General features: G+C 31.2%; 1 protein-coding gene across 1 annotated transcript in view; it reads left to right on the top strand.

Moving 5' to 3' along the window:
• LOC145323655 (uncharacterized) overlaps positions 1–21,221 on the top strand; it is a 106,150-nt gene extending 84,929 nt beyond the window's left edge. The window contains exons 12-23 of the mRNA XM_080166074.1: positions 4,650–4,745; positions 5,165–5,210; positions 8,593–8,656; positions 12,799–12,876; positions 13,482–13,540; positions 13,945–14,054; positions 16,129–16,170; positions 17,510–17,554; positions 17,935–17,987; positions 18,477–18,549; positions 20,102–20,173; positions 20,965–21,221. Of these exons, the coding sequence (XP_080022200.1) occupies positions 4,650–4,745; positions 5,165–5,210; positions 8,593–8,656; positions 12,799–12,876; positions 13,482–13,540; positions 13,945–14,054; positions 16,129–16,170; positions 17,510–17,554; positions 17,935–17,987; positions 18,477–18,549; positions 20,102–20,173; positions 20,965–21,059 (833 nt within the window). The 3' untranslated portion in view covers positions 21,060–21,221. The remainder of the gene's footprint in view (positions 1–4,649; positions 4,746–5,164; positions 5,211–8,592; positions 8,657–12,798; positions 12,877–13,481; positions 13,541–13,944; positions 14,055–16,128; positions 16,171–17,509; positions 17,555–17,934; positions 17,988–18,476; positions 18,550–20,101; positions 20,174–20,964) is intronic.
• Positions 21,222–24,611: the final 3,390 nt, after the last annotated feature.

The following is a 24,611-nucleotide window of genomic DNA, read 5'->3' as shown; positions in this document are numbered from 1 at the left end:
TATTGACTCCTTACATACCTAAATTTGACGGACTTTTTGGTTTAATACATTATTTGATATTTTTACATATAAAGTGCTCTAAATATTTTAAAGCATTTTTTTATGGTATTTTGTTGGCGCATAAAATTGTGGGTTTTGTTTTATTGTACAAACAAGGATGACAATATTCATGAGTGTTGAAGCTTTAAATTTTAAAACTAAAGTAACATAAAAAAACCCTCACGGGTCGAGTTGTCGGTGTAGGTTTCAGCTCACCCTAAGCACCTCAAAAATACTCCGCGCGTTTTAATTTTGTTGTAGGGCAGGGATCTAATGGCCGAAAACACTGAATTACATCCCCAATGATGAAACTCAATTACCCCTTCTGTAGAATAAAATTATTAGTTGAAACGTTTGAAACTCAACTTTCTAAACCAACCAATCAAAATTCGGTAAAAGTCCCTAAAGTTGTTAAGCTAAGAAATAAGAAAACCTTATCATAAAACTTTGGAAACAAGTGTAGTAAATAACCCATTGCCCCTTCTCTCTCTGGTTGTAAGGCATCACGTCCATGCGACCGATATCTATTGCGTTACCCAACTAACAACCACTCTTTGATAGAACGACCTTTATATGGAAATCCTAACTGTGAAAGATAATGAGTTTATAAGCCAAGGTATTACCCCTACTCTTAGCATAGATGTTCTACGCCTAACATAGCAGCATTATGTGCTATTTAAATGACACGGCGTGGTACTTACTCGAATCCTACACTTCCCAGACTGCAAGCCGACAAGAGAGAAGCTTTGCTACTAAAAATGCATGCGCATAAAAAAATATTTTTTTCTCTTATCTGTCGAACCATGTTTACACTTCTGGGATAGAAAGGATTGCTAAGCAATTTTTTATTATTTTCCTGAAACTTTTTATATTTTTGGATGGTTTGTTGTTGCTTTGTTTTAAAAGGGATTGCAGGGGGCATAATAATAACCCAAAACCAACCCAAGACTCAATTTTTGAAAATGACTTATATCATTCTGGGACATAAATAAAAACTAAATTAGTTTAGCGGTTAGTGATATCTTAAGTGTTAAACAAAAACAACAAAGTTGAAAATATGAAACCATTACCTTTGGTCATAAATTATGACTAGATGGGAAAATTGAAAAAGATGAATTTAGGATATTTTATTCACTTAAATTCAGATTTTTTCACATAATTACCCTCCACCTTACAGTTGTCTTACCCACATATTGAGATTTGAACGCTGCCTCTCCCCAAAAAAATACTATCAAAAGCTTGGACGACCTTGTGTCCTTTTTATTCGTGAAAATATTTACATAACATCGGTTGTATGGTTGTATGTACAGTATGGCATGGGTCTCAAGGGATAAGAAAATGTCTGATTAATTGATATACATCCACAATGATGACAAACAGAATTACATCTACTGTAAAATGAAGTGAAAATGTGTAAAAATGTAAAACAATTTTAAGATAAACTAAAAACACTGACAATTAATGCATGAATCCAGTGAAAATGTTACATTTAAAAGTAAAAAAGTTTGTTACAGACACTTGATTCCAGAGACAATATGACATAAAACTATTGATTGTAAAGTTTAGATATATAAGCTAATGCCGTAATAAAACTTTGGGGGGTTTTAGTAAAACATATAGTTCAATGATCCCTTCCTTCCTGGTGGTATGTAGAGTAAACTATTGTAAAAGTGGTAAAAACTGGGACAAGGGCATCACAAAAATGTAATATTACATGGCTTTCACATCAAACAGATTACATTATATTTTTTAAAAACCTTGTTTTAAAGAATTATTTTATGTATTGTAAAAGTAAATCAATTAAAAAATATTTTTCACTTATAAAATCATTCTTAAAAGGCATGACGATATCCATAAAAAAAAGTAACATATTGTTTTAGATGTTACTAATTGTTTTGCCCCCAGAATTCAGAGGAGGTCAGACTCAGGAAAGGAGGAAATAGCCTAAAACCATATAAAGACTTTTATAAATCTTGGCTAGTAAGTACAATGGATAGAGTCGGACCTGCAATATCTAGACTCTTTAGACACAGACAATAAAACCTTACTACTTTATAATATAGGATTTTATAAATATACCAAAAGAATGTTTTGTTATGTAGTTTTGTTTAATTTTTAGAATTTCAAGTCATTTTATAATTAAATTAAATGCACCAAGGAAAAAGGCTCTTATTTTCTTATGCATCTTTTTAATATTTATATAAATTTAAATTTTCTTATTAGATTAAGTTGTTGATGCATTTAAAACTTAAATTGAATATTATAAATCAGACCCATTTAGACCTTTCAAAGGATTTAAATTCTTATGTAAAGAAAAGAAGGATAAATCTCTTGAAATATTTTCTTTATCATTTGAAAATTGTTAATATTTTTAGTAGTGAAGCTACTCTATAAGTGACAGTGATTGTCTTTTGCTATTTTTTAGTTCTCTCTCACTCCTTTAAATTATTCTAAATTTGATTAAACTCTTTTTCTCTCTATTTCTCCCTCTCGTTTTTTCCCTCTCCTCTCTCTCTCTCTTTCCCTCTCATTCTATCACTCTCCTATCTCTCATATCTCTCAGTCTCTCTCCTGACTTTCCTCTCTTTTTCTCTCTCTCTAACTCTCTTTTTTCATCTCTTTCTCTTTTTTTTCTCTCTCTCTCTTTCTTTCTCTCTCTTTTTTAAAGGTCAAAATTATCTATCATAGGTTTCTGATATGGACAGACAGAAGGACACTCCCATAATATTGATAATATTAAAATATAAAACGATACTTTTTAGTTCCTTACATTGAAAATATATGCACATTTATCCTAAAATAAATCAAGACAAAATTGAGTGGAAATAATATCAATTAATAAATTTTAATTCTCGATAAAGTTGTCTAATGTTTTTGTTAATATCAAAGAACTTAATATTTATCCCTTTAATAATCAAGCACAAAACAACCCCCTCACTATTTCATTTTGCCTAATCCCTGCGGGGAGACCCTAACTCTACTGGTCCTCAACTAAGGTGCCCTTTCCTATATTACCAAACCTATCCTAACCTGAAGAGAAGTATACTTACTAAAATAAAGGACGGAGGGAAACTTCCTACAATTTTCTGAAAAGGACTCAGTTTAAAGATTTACAAACTAGCTCATGCTACTTTTTAAATTACTAGCAGCTTCGCCCCTAGCCTCTAGGGGCTGTGCCCCAAGAGGTAATTTAAAAAAAAAACATTTTGGTGCTGTGAGCAATAATTTTATGGGTTCATCATGACGCTTTCTTTTTAATCTTTTAATCATTTTTTTTTTTGGGGGGGGGGGTGTCCAACCCTCCAAGAAAATAACCTAAAACCACCAAAGGACCAGAAGATATATTCCCTGAAGAGCAGAATCCGATCGGTTCAGTGGTTACCGAGATCTTAAGGGACAGACGGACGGACGGACGGACGGACGGACAGACAGACAGACATCGTTCTACTTTGTATTATAGATATACTGATTTATATTTCCAATTAACTTTAACTTAAATTTTTTAAAGGCAAGTGTGTATTAGTATTGAATAACTTGCCAAATATATACAAACTTCTTTTCCAACACATGAAAATGTTGTGCTATCAAATCCTCAAAATTTTGTATTAGCAGAGGCAAAATGTTTAAAGCTAAAAGCTAAATATATATTTTTCATGATATTTGTCTATTTGAAGTATCTTGATGATTCATAATTCAGTTTGTTTATTCTGACACTGCCTAATATAATAGCAATGCTCTACAAATAAGATATTTCGTTTTTTTATTGTTTCCATTTATTAAAAAACTTTATATGGCCCCATTAAAAACATGTTTGTCTGTCTAAGTGAAACACAATTTTTAGTATTTACTTATTTCACCAATTCTTTGAATAATCTTTAAAATGAGGATATCTGATTTTAACAGACTATTAAACTTTTTTTCTTTTGTATGTGTTGAAGTTATGACACACACACATGTGAGAAACTTTTAAGGCAAAAGTTTTGTCCAAAATGAAATGAAAAATATACAATAAGTTTGAAAATATAATATAGTTTATGTATAAAAGTAAAAGTATAGGTTTCTGTTTATTCATTCTTTTGCTTTGCGCTGTATATACAGTTACAGTACAATTCTATGTATATAAATTGAAAAAAACAAGGGTTATAACATCTATATATATTAAGCATTTTAACCAATTTAGGATATGCAAATCTTTTAAAATTATTGTATAGTTTTGAGAAATTACTTTTAATCACTTTTAAAATATTTGCATAGAAGTTATATGTCATGGAATCTATAAAATCTCGGCTCAAAACATATCATAACTAAAGACGTTAAACGTTATACTTACTGTTGTATGTTTGATATTTATAGTAGAAATTATAGTAGATTGAATGCCTTGGCTTAAAACAGGTGTAACCCATCCACATGCATGGTTAGGACTTCCAGACAAAAGACATGGAATCAAAAGAATGGTTCTTTGAAGGGTGTTTGACAACAAAATCATGCACATCTATGTATCTATCTAGAATGTGGTGTATCCAAAGCAGCACAGGCCCGTATCCTGGGAGGTCTGGACGCTAGTAATGGACAGTTTCCCTATCAATCTATCTATCTATGTATCTATCTAGAATGTGGTGTATCCCAAGCAGCACAGGCGCGTATCCTGGGAGGTCTGGACGCTGGTAATGGACAGTTTCCCTGGGCAGCTCTTATTCACATTAAAGGTAAAATACTTTAATTTATGCAAGAGACAAATCTATAGTGGCATCTAGGGGCATTTATTGGAAAGAAAGCAGTTACCGAGATATTAAACTATAGACACAAAAATATATATCCTAATTCTTTGATATTAATTTTCTTACAGTTTTTTCTACTTATTTTACTAAAAAAATACATATAATAAAAGGAAGAATGCCCGGACCAACAAAACATTAGTAATTTTTCTGATTTTTATTTTATTTATCGATAATATGCTACGATTTATGTTTTATGAGTATGGTTTACAACCGATTTTAATCCAGTAGAAAAAAGCAGATTCAGGGCTAAACTGCATATTTCTTAGGACATAGTTTAAAATCAAAGTTTAATGATACAAGAAAGATATTAAATAATACTTATTAACATGTCTTTATATATTTTTTAGGCCCAGAAATTGATAAGCTGTGTGCTGGTACTTTAATCTCTTCCAGGTAAACTTTACTAGATCAAGGACTAAAAGCTTAGCCTAAAGTTGTTAGTGGGATGCTTTCATCAAGGTGACCGATGTCACTTTCGCCCTTCTGGTGGGAGCTGAGTGAGAGATAGACCCTACGTTCTTTAAAGTTTTCCCTTTGCTATGCCAATAGCTTTCTTTAGACATTTAAACATCTAAGATTGGTCCTCTGGTGACTCGTCAAAGTCAAAACTTGGATTTAGAGTTCGGTTACCTTAAAAGCATCCCACTGTAAACCAATCAGATTCATTTTAGCTATTTGATTAAACTGGTAATTATGCACTCGTGTTCCATTTAAGGGATTTAAGACATTTTAGAATTAAGTCTTTCGCCCGATAATTGGTGTTATCATGCCTGGGCAAAAGTTTTAGTACCTTAAATTCTATGACTAATTCATGTACAACTGACTTACAGAATAACGTTGATATCCTTTTGTATATGCATTTATCCCAGGAGTCTTAAGGGAGAAGACATTTATCAATTTTGCAGAGTTAAATTATTGGTTCACCCAATACAGTCCACTATATTGAAGCCAACGAATGAGATAGCGTGTATAGTAACTTTACAAAGTGTCTCAAAAATCAGGGAATGTGAGGTCATAAAAATGAGGGAGATGAAAGGAGAAATAGGAAAAAAAACCTAAAAAAGAGATGGTAAAATCCCTCATTTTTATGAAGTCACATGGCTGATTGTTTTAGACACTTTGTAAAGTTACTCGTGTTTATAAAAAATTTGGGAATAACTTAATTTATTTACATCCAATTTACCATCCCTGTCTGAGTAAACTAAAATACATTTAAGGATAAAACAATATCCTTATGTTATAGTCTAATTCATTTAGATTTCTAAGGTTCTCGAATGAAAGTTAAATTTTTGTTTGTATTATTTTGAACAATTTTATAGCACATTAAGTTTGTAATAAATTAAACATTTTAGGAAATATCAAACCATTATATGAAACACCAAAAAGTTAGATATATTTATTCTGTTTAATATTCTGTTGATAGTTGGTGTTATGTAAATGGATATAATTTTCCAGCTTAACATTGACATACATATATTTACACAAGGATTCATTTCTTACAAAATGTTCATACATTACAGTTAAAAATAAAGAGGGTCGTTTTATCCACCTAATACTTAAGTTAGTTGTTGGGTTGTAGTAAAATTCTGTTTTTAAGTCAAACTTTTCTTAATTATGGAACATGTCATATATAAACATTTTGTCACAGTTAAGAATAATTTGACTTAATAAGAGCATCCAACATCCAACAACTTTACGGAATTACAAGAATAAAATTACCCTCCTTATAAAGCTACTCTTTACATGCGTCCGTCCGTCAATCCTCACGTCTGCCTTTAAGCTACGCCTAAGAATGATGATTAAGTTTACAAGCTTATGGATGTATGCATTTTTGTGAAGATTCTCTGATATGTTAAAGTTAGTATGTTTTTCAACCTATTTTTAAAAAAATTACACTATTCTAAGACATGAAGATATATTTCGATTTTAGCAATCATTTTCAATTCATTTTGTCTAAAAAATATAGGCATGAGACATTAGATAACAGCAAATATGATCAAAGATATTAAACATACATTTATATAGAACAATGTCACAAATTATTTTCAATCTTAGGTATCACCATAAAATACAGATGACTACTGATAAAGTTTGAAATAAAAGATTAAAACATTAGTTTTTTAAAAAAGGAGGAGTAGGGAATAATTCTTGGCCTTGTTTGAGTTATGGGGCGGGGCATAGTTTTTATTAGAGGAATTTTTTTGATGGTTAGGAAATAGGCGGAGTTTTGGATGGTGAGTTTGGTTGAAGGCGGAGACAGAAAAAAAACCTGGGAGGAGACAAAAAGTGGGAGGAGTGGGGGGGTTATGAAAAGGTTGTGGATTCTCTGACCATTTATCTTTGCTATTCATGGATTTAATTGGTAGTTTTCCTTAAAGGGCATAGTCGGGCACAGAAACCTAATTGAGGAAAGTTGTTTTTCATGTAAAAGTGCTTTATAAAAAATTAAATTTCCTTTTAAAAAAACTAAAGTAGTTTTGAATGGAATAACTATTTCTTGGCCAGAATCTTTGGTAGAGGAATCTGGCAACAGAAATGTGATAAAATAGAGTAGCAACTTTTTTTGGCTTTGCTACTCTATAATCAATGTATGACTATGTCCACACGTCTGAAATAAATAAATTGTTTCTTTACAGCTTAAAAATATTATTTTTTTTAATTTGCTCGTTGCTGCTGCGTTACTTATGGACATTTTTTTTATATTGTGAATAAGGCAAGTTTTATTTCCAAAATCACATATTATATGATCAAATCAATTTAAGCCTTCTCAATGTCACATAAACAGTCCAATGTGTTAATAACATCAGTTATGATTTGTTTAATCCAGAAGTGACTTACAAACAGACACATTTTACAAAGTCTGGCCTTCTAAAACCATATACAAATAGAAACATTCTAAAATGTAATATTTCTATTTGGTATACACCTATCCATGGTGCTTTATAACCTCCGCTTAAGTAACAAAACTGCAAAAATATAAAATAGATAATTTGTTGTGGTACAATTTTATCAATAACTTAAGGAGGAGAGGACGATCACCACATTTTCACCTAAAGTTTTAAAGAGGAAAAAAGTAGAATGGGTTTATTTTTTGGTAAAGTCAAGGTACCAATCACAAAATAGTTAAAATCTTTCCTTCAATTATAAGAAGCTTTACTATCAAGAAAACCATATCTGTTCAGTACTTTGCAATATCCTTCGGTCAGACAAAAAATGCTCACTACTTTAGATGTGAAACTATTGACATTTGACAACATGAATTTGAAACAAAACTTTACGCGGAAGTGATATCTAACCCGCGTCCACACATAGAATACAAATAGCTTTTACAATAATAATATTATTTATCAAATATATTAAAGGATTCATCATAACATATTCTTTATTTGTTAAATGTAACTTTTCTTTGATTTATAAAACTTTTATAAAAGTCTATAGGTAATGATGTAATAAAACGTAGTAAAGTTTTTTTTGCCTAAAGCTAAAGATCTCAAAAGATACTAGTCCGAATAAGATGGACTTTTAAGGGATGATTTTATAAATGTATTGGGATGGTTTTATGCTAATTTCCTAACCTTCCCCACACACCCTTCAGGCTAAGGGCGTGGTCGATAGCAAACTAAAACCAGGGTTGATAACATCCGAAAGGGAAAAGGTGTAAATGAAACAAAGAAAATTTTCCTAAATTACAATTGTGTTATGTTTCTATTTTTGTGTTAAAATATCATTTTCAAACTTTCAAACAATGCAATGTATTATTTTGTTTTGTTTTTAGACATGTTATAACAGCTGGGCATTGTACGAGTTATTGTAGATTTATTTCAATACCAGAATGTACGGTAAGTAAAACATTTGAGAGATAGATAAACAGATAGCTAGTTTAAATTTTTGATTGTACGGTAGATAGATAGAATGTTGGATAGTTAGGAAGATAGATAAAAAAGATACGAAGCTGGATTTAAAAATCGTTAAAAAAGATATCTAGAACCTATCTGACTGCCTAGTAAGAAGATAGTTCTTTCCATATATTTTTAAAAATATGTTAATTAGTAATTTTCTTTAACTAAAAAATCCCAATAATATCTTGAACCATAATAAATAATATCAATATTAATGGTTTAAAATCTATGATAAAATAACACATAATTGTATGTTTGTTTAAAACACAGAAAATTAACCAAGGCTAAAAAAGTATTATAATTCAATTATATTTTATTGTACAAATATAACAATAATACAAAGTAACAATATCTGTCTGTCTGGAGCTTTAGATTTCGGTAACCGCTGAACAGACATGTTTGTGCTTCTCAATATAATATAGATTCTGGTCCTGCGTAAGTTTTAAGCTTTTTTCTTATGGGATTGTTGAGCCATCCCAACTCCCAAAGAAATAAAAGTTAACAACTGTGTTAAAGAATGATAAGCTGCACAGCTTTGCACCTACATATTGTTTTCTATGATTCCAAAGTAAACACAAAGTTCATATTGGCTAAAGTTTTGTAATGTTATTGGGATAAAATTTAGAATTATCTAAACAATGTCATTTCTAGGGTTAATACAAGCGGTAAAAATTAAGAGAATTAGAGAATGAGAAAGTGATAATTTAAGTTTGAAAAAAGAAAGAGGAATAAAAAAGGGGAAAAGAAGATAAAAGGAAGACATGCAAAATACATATTATCCTTAATTATAAAAATCAAATGAAATTATAAAAATTCTAGATTACTAAAGAATGTTTTAATTTGAAAATCTAGGAATTTTTTTAAAAACATTCAATACAGTTCTAAAAATAAATTGCAAATCTGTACTGTGAATAATTCCCCTTGAATGAGAATCATATTATAAATGATATAATTGATATTCCAAGTTATCCAAAATGTGCAGTCAATGTGACTATCAAGAAAATCTGGGAAAAGGAAAGGGTTTTTGACAATTTTATCAATACAATCAAGGACATCCAAGCTCTTTATTATAGGGGGATTGTAGAGTTCAAATACTTTTTTTAATCAAATCAAAATGCTTTTCCCCGGGGTAAAATTTACGTGGAGTGGGAACAGGGGCGTCCAAGCTTTTTTATTTGGGGGGAGGGGTAATTTGCTTTTGGGGGGGTGGGTAAAATGGCAATTTTTTTTACCCCCCCCCCAAATTTTTACCCCAGGGGTAAAATTTGCTTGGGGGGGGTAATTACCCCCCGTGAAATCTGTCGGCAGGAGTAAATTTTGTTTACCCCCCCCAAAATTTACCCCCGGGGTAAAATTTTTGGGGGGGGTAATTTGATAATGTATTAATATTTAGTAGTAAAAAATCGCGCGAAGCGCGTCAAATTTTTTTTTTGTTAGGTATTTTTTATTTTTGAGGGTATTTCCCCTCCTAAAATTGTTTTGGGGGAGGTAAATACCCCCTCCTAAATGGTTGGGGGTGCTTCCGCCCCCCAAAGGTAGGGGTAAATTTTAAATGGGAGGGGTAAAATGAAAAATATTTTTTGGGGGTAATCACCCCTTCCCCCCCCCCCCTTGGACGTCTATGAGTGGGAAAGCAATTATCCTTATTGTGTGGGTAAAAGCTAATTTTGCTTGGTTGTGAGGTTCATGGTTTTTTATTTGGGTATACTAGAGGGTATATTTTTTTGGGAGGGGGAGGGTTAAAATCTAATATTTTCCAAAAAAAACTTTTGAGAGTTCCTACTGTTTCTTTCCCTACATGGTTTATAGCCTATAGTACGTTTGTAAGAATTTAGGGTTTACCCTTGTTTTCTATAAAAATGAATGAAATTATAATAACAAGATTTAAATCAATTTCAATTAGTTAATACATGTACCTGTTTGTAATAATATCTATCTGCCACTTTAATCCCTTTTCACAACTTTAACATTTTAGATGTTAAAAAAACTACAGCGAATATTCTTCTTATAAATAGCACGTTCTAAGGAGAGCATACATGACACTTGAAAAAATTCTTGGTAGTATTAAGTCAAAACATTTAAAGCATATATAATGTTAATTTTCAAGCTCACAAAATTGTATAGTATCAGAGCTTATAATCAGGAATATGGCATAGCCAACAAGAGAAATAAATCTAAAAGAATATTTGGGGGGCAGATAAAAAGTAGTAAATTGCAATATGTGTTGCGCCCCACCGACAGCTGAAAATCCCATATAGGTTTCGTTTCAGCTTATACCCATAAACCTATAAACCCCCATACCAATTTCTTTGTTGGTATAAGATGGCTAAAAATAAGGTTGGTAGTTGACAATATTTCTTGTATAATTCAACACGATTTATATTACATGATTCCTGTTTATTTATATCACGGCAGAAAATTCAAGTATTTCTTTTTGTTATTTTGTAAAAACACCAGCAAACCTAATCCTCTTTGATACCTTTCCCATTTTATAATCAAATTCTTTTCTATCACACCTCTTCCTTTCACCCATTCCTTTAAATAGTTTTCTTATAAAACAGTAAGATTTATAAAAATTGCATAAAATACTAATATCTAAAATAACAGACCTTTATTTCAAAAAAGTTATTATGGATATGAAACGCTTACAAAATGTACATAAATATCCTATAAATCATAATTTCAAAACTAAAGTTGGTGTGCATTACTATTCATTTTTAAGTCTTGCTTTTAGCATAAAATGTACAATTTTTTTAATAACAAAAACAAACATGAACCTAAATGATATATTCATTTATTGCAACAAATGTATTTTACACTGTATCTTTTAAATTATTTTTCAAAAAATTTAATTAGAATAGGTAGAATAAAAATATTCATTTTAATGTAACTTTCTGAACTGATTAAAACGTAACTTAACAAAGTGTCTCAAAAGCAGCCATGTGAGTGACGTCATAAAAATGAGGGATTCTCCATATCTTTTTAGAGGGGTTTCCTTCCCACTCCTCCTCTCATCTCCCTCATTTCTTATGACGTCACATGCTGATTTTGAGACACTTTGTAAAGTTACATTTATCAGATTTTTTAAGCTTTGATAAAGAGCCATTGAACAAAATAAATACATTATTTCAAGTGCTAATAGTCAAAATTATTTACTTTTTGCAATCTAGATATTTTTGCAACATTTGAAAAACATCCAAGTTAGCACATGAGAATAAGAATCTCCCAAAACTTTGTCTAATTGATTTTAGCAAAATTTGAAACTTGGCTAATTTTTGAAGAAAAGTTTTAATGTTTTGTTACTGGGTATGTATCGGTTATTTGTTTTAAACTCCTATACTTGACAAAACTTTAAATCTAAGTATAGTTTATGCACTGGAAGTTTAGTTTTGTACAAAAAATCTAAATATAATTATTTCATATTTAAATATTTGAAAATACTGTTAAAATGCATTTATAACATAACTCTATATAAATATTTTTGTAATTCAAATAAAACTACATGAACTAATATATATATATATAAATATATATAGATTGAAATAAAACCAATCAAAAGTAAGATATAAAACTATAGCCAATATTTACTATGTTAATATGAACCGATGAAAGATTTATATATTAAAATAACTCTTCATAAATATGGGGAACATAATTTAGAAAAAAAATATAAAGTGATGCATTAATTAAAAACTAGCAGCCCACAACAAAAAAAGAAACCTTTATAAAAAAGGAAATTTGAATATCTGAATATAGCAGAGATTATAGTTATATATCACATCGTATTATAGACAGTTTTCCGCGGATATTAGTCTGTTAGCCTTAGGGGGCCCTAGGCCCGGACTAAAAAACTTGTATTGATTTTATAATTTTTGTTTTAATATTCTTGGAAAATTGTCTAAAATACAATGCTATACATAATTTTTTAGTATTGCTGATTACCGGCGGTTCTTATCCAGCGGATATTTATAGTTATCGAAGCCATGCTGTAAATAATATTATGAATATATTCAAATAATTAGAAGGATATATGAAACTAAATCAGATTTGAAGCATAATCAGTGAAACTAATTTACATTTAGGAGCCCATACCAATGAAAGAGCTTATATTCAAAGTAACCCTGGGTGAATATGATTATGAAAATACAAATTATGATCAGGTATACAACTTGATAATTATAGACACCTTGAACTTAACAAAGCATTTGATGAAAAACTAACTCTAAACATGGCTTTCAAAGTTTTATTGTCAATTTATCTGCGTTTTTATGCTCTGAGACATCATAAAATTATGCAATCAATTTCCAGACGTTCAAATAGGTCCGCCTATATCAAGTTTTTATCAGTTTTAAAATTTAGGTTTATATTTTTGCTTTTCATCTTAGTTTTATATATAAAGTAGTATGCGTTTTTGTCTGTCCCGAAGGATCTCGCTAACCGCTGAACCGATATTGTTCTCCTTTACAGTGAAGCTTCTTATAAGTCCTGGGAAGGTTTTAAACTATTTTTTGGGAGGGTGTCTTCACCCCTTCCCCCCCCAAAAAAAATATTTTTTTTACTCTTTCGAGATTTAAAATGGGATGAGGTCGACTTTTCCCCCTCCTACCTTAAGTGCCCCTAGAGGCTTCTAGGGGGCGTAGCCGCTATAGTTTTATATTTGAAGCAGCTGTTTGTCCCACTTTAAAAGTTTATATTTTAAAAAAGGTGACAATCAGTCAAAGTTTGTATGGCATTAGTTCATGATAATTAAATTTTGTAATTTCAGGTACAAATAATGTACGCAATCAATGCTTATGTTCATCCATTCTATAAAAGTAACCTCAGGTAAATCATTTATGAAGGAGCTTTTCGTAGCTCTGTAAAAAACAATTATTTTTGTTATGAATATTTTTCAAGAAAAATCTTAATTGAAAATAAAACTAACGCGTTAATTGATTTTGTCTATTTTTTTTTGGTATTGTGTAATGTACCCTTTGCTTCAAATGTCCGTCTGTCTATCAATAACAATTTGAAAATAAATGAAATTTCTCGATTGGTGTTTAAGATGGACGTTTTATATCGTCTACTCTACACTTACTTTATTTGTCCATCGGCCTTTGATGTTTTTAATGTATAATCATACTTTATTTTGTTTTTGTACTTCGATATTTATGTGCATATGTTAATTGTACCATCTTTAAAAAAAAAACGAATAAAATAACAAGAAAATATTATTTATTTTGTTTTAGAATACGAGAGGATGGTTATCTCGAATCAGATCCTCATTATGATGTTTCTTTGTTGGAGCTAGAGTCTCATGTTAAACCAAGTCTCTATATTTCTCCAATTTGTCTTCCAGGTTAAGCATTTTTTAAAAGTAAACTTTTCTGTATTTAAGGTCTTTTCGACCGTGTGTTTAGCGAATATCCTCTATAATTAATTTACCATGTTAGAATTGTTCTATAGATTTCAAACTTGGTATGTTGATTCCTGTATCATTTATGTCCGTATGTTCATGTAAAACAAAGCAAGGTTTAATATGATAAATTTAGACAGCTTTTGATTTCTGGAATATGGATTCCTAGAATTATTTGATTTAATGTTTTTAGCAAAGTATCTATATAATTCTTGCAATTCTTAAGTCTTAAAATGTGAAATTTGATTAGCTGTTAAATAATGGTTTATTCTATAAACTTAACATGCTTGATTCCTGCTGGTATTAAATATTTTGATGCGAATTGTATTAAAAATTCTGTTTACATCATCTATATGCCCATATGTAGCCATATTTATCATATCCTGATTCCTATTTTAGGCTATTTCCTGACTTTCCCCGCCCTACCCGAGAGGCTAGGTGCGAAGCAACTAGTTCCTATTAAAATATTTTAATAAAAAAATGTTGCTAAAGTCACCTTACATAAATATCAACTTTTACAATAAAACTATTTTGTGCAAATCCATATTCAGTTTAGAGAAAACTTTCTCTTTGGTAATATTCACATCAACACATTGATTTTATAATATTTCATAAATTTGATAAAGAACATTTATGAAATAAATGCCAACAATTTTGATCTAGAAAGATAGAAGTTAAGATATCCTTATATGAAAGTAACATGATCTGTATGTGTGTGTCTATCTGTCGAAGAATCTCGCTAACCGCTTAACCGATACGGTTCTCCATTACAACGGAGCTTCTCATTAGTTAGATTTATTTATAATAATATATTTATAATTTTTTTAGATAAATTTATAACTTTTTCGGGGAAGGGTATCGCCCCTAGAAAAAAATTATCCCATGCATAAAATTTTGTTGCCCTAAAGTTGAAAAGATGATTACACCCCTTCACCCAATCCCTTCCTTCATCTTCTGCTGAGTGCATAGCTGCAGGCTGACAATAAATTAGCAAGCAGATACAGGCTCTTTTAAAATAATTTTAAAAAGTATTTTTATAATCCTGTTCTTATCTGGAAATCCTAATCTGTTTATGAGCTAAGGCATACTACATACATATAAAAATCATGTATCTGATACAGCACCATCATATACAGTTACTTTTTATCAGTTTCAAACTAACATAGCAAACTTTCATTGAGGGAGGGGATATCGGGCTGTTTATTACGCTTGTCCCCAAACTTTCATAAAAACATTTTCTTATTTGTTGGTTTTACAACTTTGGGGGATTTTATTGAATTTTGATTAGTTGGTTTATTTTGTTGAAAGTCCAAACTTTTCAACCTTTAATTGTAATCTAGGGAAAGGGTAGTTTTGTAAATCCTCATTTGGTATATACATAAATTTATCGGCTATTGTCTAATCCTTAAAGTATCTGGCAACCATCACTAAGTGTAGAAAAGCTTCGCAACAACAAAAGAAGAAAAATGAATAAATGATATTTCATGATTAATATCGAAGAGAAATATTGCGAATATTTATACGTATAACCAAAATAGACACAAATATTATGATTAATGGAATATTAAATCAGTTCTTTCACTCAATATTTTACAGGTGTTTGAAAAACGTATATATTCTGTATATACAATACAATGTAGCTTTATTTTCTATAATTAGCCCTATTTCCATAATTAATTTTAAAAATACGTAGATATTATGACAGGGGAAAATTGTCGTCAATTTAGGTTTCTAACATGGACATCATTTATTGATTAGTTCGTTTCTCCAGTAGGATGGGAGGGGATGGGGTGGATCGTTATTTTAACCAGCTTAACATTTAACTGTATCAGAGTACTTGATAATCTGATGTGAGATCTAAGTAATAATAAATCTATTATATTTTTTATTTTTATTTTGAAAAAGTGTATCAAGACCTCTGAAATGGTGTGTCTTATAAAAAGGATTCTGTGCGCTTTAGAGATAAATGTTGAAGCCATATTATATTTAATACTAATTTGAATCTGTTTTTATTTAGACCCACAAGATGATTCTTTTGGGTTTCTTGCCACAGTAATAGGTAACTTTAAATTTTTTTTTCATCCTTAATAACCTTAAATATTAATGTTATATTTTTCTCGGAGGGGGGGAGGAAATTATTTGTTTCAGTATCTATGAAAGGAGGGTGTAAATTAAATTGGTACCCAACCTGAGTCTGAAATCGTATTCGTTGGCTTAAAATCTTGGAAACTTTTGTTGAATTTTTACTGTCCTAACGGTTCAACCAATAATTTTAATCTACAGAAAAGTATCTTGATTATCATCATTGGGAATGTATATTAATTAGTTGTCTATTGTCTTATTCTTTAACCCTTACCGGTCGGGAAGGGGGAGGGGGCGTTGAACGCCCCCCCCCCCCCCTCCGTTTTTTTCTTTCTCATTTTCTGTGTGCGAAAGATAAAGAGCCCAAACTGCGTGGCTTTTTAAGTATAACTATGACACATAACTGAGAGTTGGAATTTTTTGAATATCTTTATCCTGGCGGGTACAGGATGCCAGCAAACCTGGCAGGGTCATCCAGGTAAAAAGCAATTTCAGGTTCCAGGTATGATCCTCCAGGTCTCCAGAAATCTTTAAAAGGCTCCTGTGGCCGCAATTTTTGACTTAGAGACTTCAAATTTTAAACTTAAGCTTTTCTTACATGTCTACATGACGTATTAAAATTTCATAAGGATCCGCCGCCGTTTTCCCGCCGACCGCCGAATGCTGCGGTTTGCAGCTGCCAAGTACAGCTGCGGCTGCTGAAATTTAAAATTTGATATTTCTAACATAAAATTTACATAAAAATAAACATTTTATGAAAAAAATTGTTCTTCTAGCTTCAATAAAAAAAATACAGCCGTTTGAAATTTTTAAGTAAAAAAGGACCTAAAACAAAGGTTGTTAAATAAAAGGGGTAAGGAAGCGAAAATTGACTTTGACTTATTACAGGTCGGAAATTTATTTCCAAACAGGGGACATGCACAAAAAAATTTAGCCCTCTAGCTCTAATGGGGACTTAGATAATAGGGGGGGGGGGGGCGTTGAACCCCCCCCCCCCCCCCCCGACCGATTAAGGTGCGGCAAGGGGCCCGACTGTTAAGGGTTAAGATCCCTGATACAAAGAGAAAGACTCAACTACATAACTTTTGAGGAAGACGATTCCTGTGACGTCATATAAAGGGAAAAGAAAAAGAGAAGGGGAGAAAAAATTTCTTCAAAAGAGATGGGAGAAAAGGGAATCGTTTTCCTCAAAAGTGACACAAAAGTTATGTAGTTTAGTCTTTCTCTGATACTAACAATTTACTCAATTAAACTTATAATTATGAGATACTTTTTAATTACAATTTATAATGTACAAACTAACTTTTTTCTACCAGGTTGGGGTAGAGTGTACAGAGATCCAGGCACTGCCCATTCTTCAGGTTCAAAATTTTTATTCAATATCTCTATCCTTAATTAAGATCTGATGAAAACAAAATTACGGGCACAAATCATAAGATTAATAAATATGAAGAACAAAAGTCATTGTTAAAACATCCCATTGCTTAGAGAAAAAAATATTTATTCTTCAAAATTGTTTTGATACCTGTAAATTGAAATTTGATTCTATAAGTAATAGTAATAAATTTATTATTGGAACAATTATTTTCAAACTTTTGTGATTTGACAGGGGCAGCCTGTAGCTGCTTTCTACAAACCACCCAACAACCACCGAATGAAAGTTGTAATGGCTTCCCCAACGTCGAACAGCTATGGAAACTCAACATTTTCCAAGACTTTGTTAACTTTTTATTTGTTTTAGTACTACAAGCAACGACTGTTCCTTTGTTAACTCCTGAAGAATGCAACCAACTGGTAATTGTTTATTTTTATTTAATTCACAATAACATCCATCATAGTAAAGATTATCAAATAAGATGGCTAGACATATTTTTTTTTAAATATAGAGTAACAGCGCAATGATCTCCGTGTTTAATTCATGTTTTACATAAAATTACTGAAATGCAGAACTGCCACAAATAAACATTACTCTATATTTTAAGCAGGGCTTGGCAGCCACGCATTCGTCCTGACTTACGCGCAGATGATGAGCCCTGATTTTAAGACTTGATGAAAAGTTTACCTTGCCAATTACTTGGAATAAAATAAAAAAGAAAATATAAAAGTTAAAATTCTTGCATAAAATCTTACATTACAATTAGAGTATAGGAATGGTTGCATATTCTTTCTGTAATATTTATAACTTAGTTTCTCAAAATTCATCTTTCAGAGTTTGAAATCATTAGGACGACTCCAACATGTCACTATTTTGATTATTAACTAAACAAATATTTAAATTATTAGGACCCAAGTTTGAATCCTACAGAAGATCAGCTTTGTGCTGGTTTAGCTAATGCAGAGAACAGTGCCTGTCCAGGTAAGATCAGCTGTGTGCTGGTTTAGCTAATAAAGAGAACAGTGCCTGTCCAGGTAAGATGGTTTAGCTATTACAGAGAACAGTGCCGGTCCAGGTAAGATTAGCTATGTGTTGGTTTAGCTAATGCAGAGAACAGTGCCTGTCCAGGTAAGATCAGCTGTGTGCTGGTTTAGTTAATGCAGAGAACAGTGCCTGTCCAGGTAAGATCAGCTGTGTGCTGGTTTAGTTAATGCAGAGAACAGTGCCTGTCCAGGTAAGATCAGCTGTGTGCTGGTTTAACGATTACAGAGAACAGTGCCTGTCCAGGTAAGATCAGCTGTGTGCTGGTTTAGCTAATGCAGAGAACAGTGCCTGTTCAGGTAAGATCAGCTGTGTGCTGGTTTAGCTAATGCAGAGAACAGTGCCTGTCCAGGTAAGATCAGCTGTGTGCTGGTTTAGCTAATGCAGAGAACTGTGCCTGTCAAGGTAAGATCAGCTGTGTGCTGGTTTAGCTAATGCAGAGAACAGTGCCTGTCCAGGTAAGATCAGCTGTGTGCTGGTTTAGCTAATGCAGAGAACAGTGCCTGTCCAGGTAAGATCAGCTGTGTGCTGGTTTAGCTAATGCAGAGAACAGTGCCTGTCCAGGTAAGATCAGCTGTGTGCTAGTTTAGCTAATACAGAGAACAGTGCCTGTCCAGGTAAGATCAGCTGTGTGCTGATTTAGCTAATGCAGAGAACAGTGCCTGTTCAGGTAAGATCTTAACAGATTGTGTTCTTATTTAGAGGAAGCTTAACATAGTTCCATTTGTTGTTTTAGGCTATCTAATTTTTGGAAAAACTTTTTTGATGGTTTTAGGCTATCTGCCCTTCTCAATTACTTCGAATACAGGGTCCATAGATACTTAGGGCGCAGCCTCTAGTAATTATATATAATTACAAGGAGCTTCCACAAACACATAATGATATTGATTGTCAAAAAGTATTAACATGGTCTTTTAAGTTACAATTAATTAATTAATCTCAAGGGATAAGGCAATAAATTAATGTATACCCCCAAAGATTATTCTTCTGTAGATTATATTATTAGTTAAAGCTTGAACACTACTAGTTTAGAACCAAACAATCAAGATAAATTAAAAGAGCCAACAAAAGTTAAGCCAAGAACGAGACAACTTACTTAAACACGTTTGGAACCTGTAAAATTTACAGTCCAATGTAAATTATGAATAAGGTATAAAAGGACACTCTTACTGGATTAAGCTCATTTTAAACCCTCTTTCCCATGAAAAAAATCATGGCGGATGAAAAGTAATTTTACAAATTCTACGCTACCTGAACAACAGAAATGTTTGTGTAAATTATTGTTTTATTCCCCAACCATTTGTTTTATCTGCCCTTACAAATTTTAGCTTTTTCAACTCTTAGATCTATAACAGCAAATCAATAATTAAATGTATGAGTATGAGTATAAAAGTATGAGTGTTTTTTTATTTATTATCTCATAGGTAACTTACTTTATGAAGTTATACAAACATTCATATAAGGCAATTGACAGAGAAAATTTGTGTTCTAGGTGATTCTGGAGGGGGTCTGATGTCCAGAAATGCTGATGGTGTCTGGTTTCTTCATGGTATTGTTTCTACAGGTATAGTCATCTAATTTTCTTCTTTAGGAAATGTTTTATTTAAAAAAAAACTTTAGATTAGGTCTAAAATGATTTCTACTTTAGTTATCAATCCACTTCCTAAATTTTACTTTATATATTTCTATCTGTATCTTTCAATTTACTCCTTTATGTTTACCTGACTATCTATCTATCCACTTATCTATGTCTATCTGAATAACTATCTATCTATACGAGTCTCTATGTCTATCTAACTATCTAACTATCCACTCTAAATGTCTATCTAACTATCCACTCTCTATGTCTAGCTGACTATCTATATCTACCTGACTATCTATCTACCTACTCTCTATGACAACCTAACTATTTATCTATCTACTCTTTATGTTTACCTAAATATTCATCCACTCATCTATGTCTACCTGGCTATCTATCTATCCACTCTTTATGATTACCTAAATATTCATCCACTCATCTACGTCTACCTGGCTATCTATCTATTTACTAATTTAGACCAATGACAGCTTAAATAATTATTTCTACAATTATTTATGTTTATCTTTACTCAAATCTACCCCGACTATTAATGTTTCTATCTAATAATTTGGCAGACTACACATCTATCAACATTGCTATTTATCTATCTATCTAGGTCCAGCTGTTTGTGGATTAACTCCAGTAATTTATCACAATGTGTCAGCTTCCCAATATATTTATCTGACTATTTAAGTTTTTTATAATAATCTAACTGACTATCTATCTACATTACAGTTTATCTATATATTTATCTATCTATCTATCTGTCTATCTAGGTCCAGCTGTGTGTGGATTAACTCCAGTAATTTATCACAATGTGTCAGCTTCCCTCTCCTGGATTCAGACAATCATTCACCAACCTATTCCTTAACAGAAGAGTTCACACAAAATAGAGAAAAAAGAACTATCCTATGTCATATAGAAATTAAATTAATCAAACAATGGAATTGGTTTTCTTTTCATTGGGTTCATTTATCTCGGGAGTGTTGCCATGTACTTATAATAAAGCCTCCCTGAAATAGTGTAGCTTTTTGTACCCGGTATTAGTGTCGGACTGATTATGACGTAACAAAAAAAATTAGCCAATGAGAGGACATTATTGACCAATGGTAAAATTCATAGTGGCCTCTTATTGGCTAATTTTTTTTGTTACGTCATAATCAGTCCGACACTAATACCGGGTTCAGCTTTTTTTAAATTTTGATAATGGATTACAGTATTATAGAAAAAAACTATGCTTTTTAATTTCAAATATTTATTTTTTTTTTTTTTTTTATTTACAATTCTTAAATTTTTAGCATGTATTATCTCTGAAAACACTTTATACTATAAATTGCATTGGTTATATTGCAAGATAACTTTACTCATAACTTTTACCAACATAAACTTAACACGTCATATTCAAGACTTAAGAGAATGTGTTTCAACAGAAAAATATTTAAAATATAAAAATGCTTTAAGAAGAAAACTAAGCCTCAAAATATAAATTTTGAAACGTTTAAAAATCTATCTCATTACATTTGCAGTAACTTCATGTTTTTAGGTTTAGTGAAAAGGGTTTTATTTTTCATTTAATATTATCAAACACTTTGTTAATATCTAATTGTATAATTATTCCTACTTTTATATCTGAAATAGTTTTTCCCATCATTCATTTACTTAGCTTATTGTTCTTCTTTTTACTCCAAGGAGTCATTCATTCTTTTATTGTAGGAAATTATTAAATCAAATTAAAATATTGTTATTTTTGAAAATAGGAATAATTATTTATCGCATCTATAAACAGCTTTCTGCTAATATAAAAATGTACAATTATAAGATTAATACCAGTTTTGTTAACCCCCGAGATGCCTAAGGCACGGCCTAACAAAACTGGTTTTAATATTATTATTGTACATTTTTATATTCGTAGAATGCTTAAAATAATACGATACGATACATATTTTTTCAGTGTGGCGGACAACCGGTTCTTATCTACCGGATATTAATCCGTTTCCAATCTATTCAAACAAATAATGTAATTTATTGTATATCATAATTATAAACAAATTTGATCTTTTAAAAAAACTATTTAACGTATTTTCTACTTTTTCCTTTTAATATAAAGGCACCCAACTGGATATTTTGTTTTTTAAATTTTTTAGTATTACTTTTTATTTATTTATGTAAATATATACGGATGTTATAAATAGAATTTGTAAATATGTTTTAGTATTTGTAAATAATAATTTAAAATTATTGAATAAAATTTGTAATTTATCGGTTAATATGCATTATTTTTATTTAGTTCCATAAATTCTCAATATTTCATTTCACAAGGATGACAACATCCACAAAAGCAAAGTATCAAACTTCAAGTATTTTATGATAACAGCATAATTTAATATGATAAAGAGGCTAATGTTAGTTAAGACATAGAAATATTCAGCTTATACCAACAAAAAAAAATCGAAAAACCTATACGTATCTTAGCTGTAGTTGGAGGGCAACATATAGTAAAATTAACGACCTCTCAATCTGTCCCTATTTATTAGTTTAGATTTTTTGCTGGTTTGTTATTCAATATTCCTGAGAAGTAGTTGAGAAAAATTTGACGAGTTGACCCAACCCTAGCTGTTATAAAGCTTCGCTTTTAAAAACAAAAGTTAGAAAAGGTGTTCTAAGGTTAAGGTCAACCAAAGACAATGATAATTTACAGTCCATTTCCTCTCCTTTCCTGATAAGGAACAGTAATAAAAGTGGTGTAAATTCCATTATTAATAATATTGGTGTTACATGTTAGGTAATTTTATTAGCCAAGCAAAATATCAAACATAACATAATAACTAGAATAAAGTAAGAAAGCGGCGTGGTAAGAATATAAATAAAAACAAAATCATGTGATATAAATATTTTTGTTGTGGAGAAGACAGACATCCCCTAAAAAAATTAAATCTAACTTGCTGTCTGCAATTACAACCTCTTGATTTTTTGGCGTAAGGGGTGTGTCAAAATTTTCGAATGCGCTTCGCGCACCTTCCTAGCAAAGGCATATGGGTATGCACGCAACGACTAATTACAAGCCTACTAGACCAACAAACACACAACATAGCGTAGTTCTTTTTATCTCGAGTGTACATAGTAATATAACAAGAACAATTGTGTCTTTAAGTAGCACAGCATCGTAAGTTAGAAATAAGAGAGGTTGGTAAAATACAGTAGACTGTGGTAAATACTGAAATAAAAAAAACACGAAACCTTGTCAGAAATATACGCTTGTTTTGTGAAGGAGATATGTACGGACGGACAAACCATATTTATTGAGTAGTTGTGCTACTAATAAGAAATAAAAATAGTAACTTGGGCAACAATAAAAGTAACACAGTTTCGTAATACCCAGCAAATAAAGTCAAGGTAAAGGGATAGGTAATGTGTCTCTGAACAAATTTTGTCCACCAACTTGATAATCTCACCTCTTTCAAAAAATAAATTGAAAACGCGAGAGGAGGGTAGTTTTCATATGATATTATTTTACCTTAGACTAAGTCATATTAGATTATATTGGGTAAAGGGTAGCCCCGCATGGTTAGGTACTAAAGGGTTAATATGTATATCTTGCAAGGCTTAGGACAAAAGAAAAGACAATACCTCCCTCCAAACCCCCTGAAGCATTATCCTTTGCCCCAACATAAGGTAAACTTTACAATACAATGTAACATATTACGCCTTTACCTTATGCCTAGCCATAACTTTGATTGAAATAAACAAGGATAACAACAGACATAGCAAAATGATGAAGGTACAATAAGAATAATTATGTTTATAAATGACACAGTAAAAACATTTTGATAATTTTTTCATAACAAGAATGGAAACCCCTTAAAAAGAGATGGATTTAGACGTACTTGTATGACGTCACGCATGACACTTTCCGTATCTCCATACAATTTTTTAGATAATATCTTATACATGGCGTTAAGTGCATAGGTAACTAATAGCTATTTATTTTTTCAAAACTTATCAAGAAAGGAAGATTTGTCATTTTTCTTACGTTGTGAAGTCGTATTAACCCAAGAATTAGGGTAAAACCAAGAGGGGGAAGGGATTAAATAACTGTATGTCCCCATCCCAAGGACCTTGTGCCGACTCTCAATTGGGTCTTTGAAAGTGTAGGGATTATTAACACAGCCAAGTAACAGAAAACAATTTGCTAGCAGACGATGAAGGTCCTGGAAAAGAGGGGCAGGTAGTTATCTGTATATACATCTATACTATAGAGTTACCCAAGATATAAAATTTTTCTTTTTATCGAAGTAAAGGATATCATACGTAATGAACTAATATACCTTCTAACCTTATCTAACTCAAACAAAAATAATGAGTTAGATCTAAAGAAAGAAAATTTACATATATGTAATAATTATATAAATATAATTATTTGTCT

The sequence above is a fragment of the Acartia tonsa genome, chromosome 7 (genome assembly GCF_053477335.1).
Source record: "Acartia tonsa isolate MP-2025a chromosome 7, ASM5347733v1, whole genome shotgun sequence".
Taxonomy (NCBI): domain Eukaryota; kingdom Metazoa; phylum Arthropoda; class Copepoda; order Calanoida; family Acartiidae; genus Acartia; species Acartia tonsa.
The sequence above is the reverse complement of the archived record's forward strand: the minus strand, read 5'-3'. Positions and strand labels throughout refer to the sequence as shown.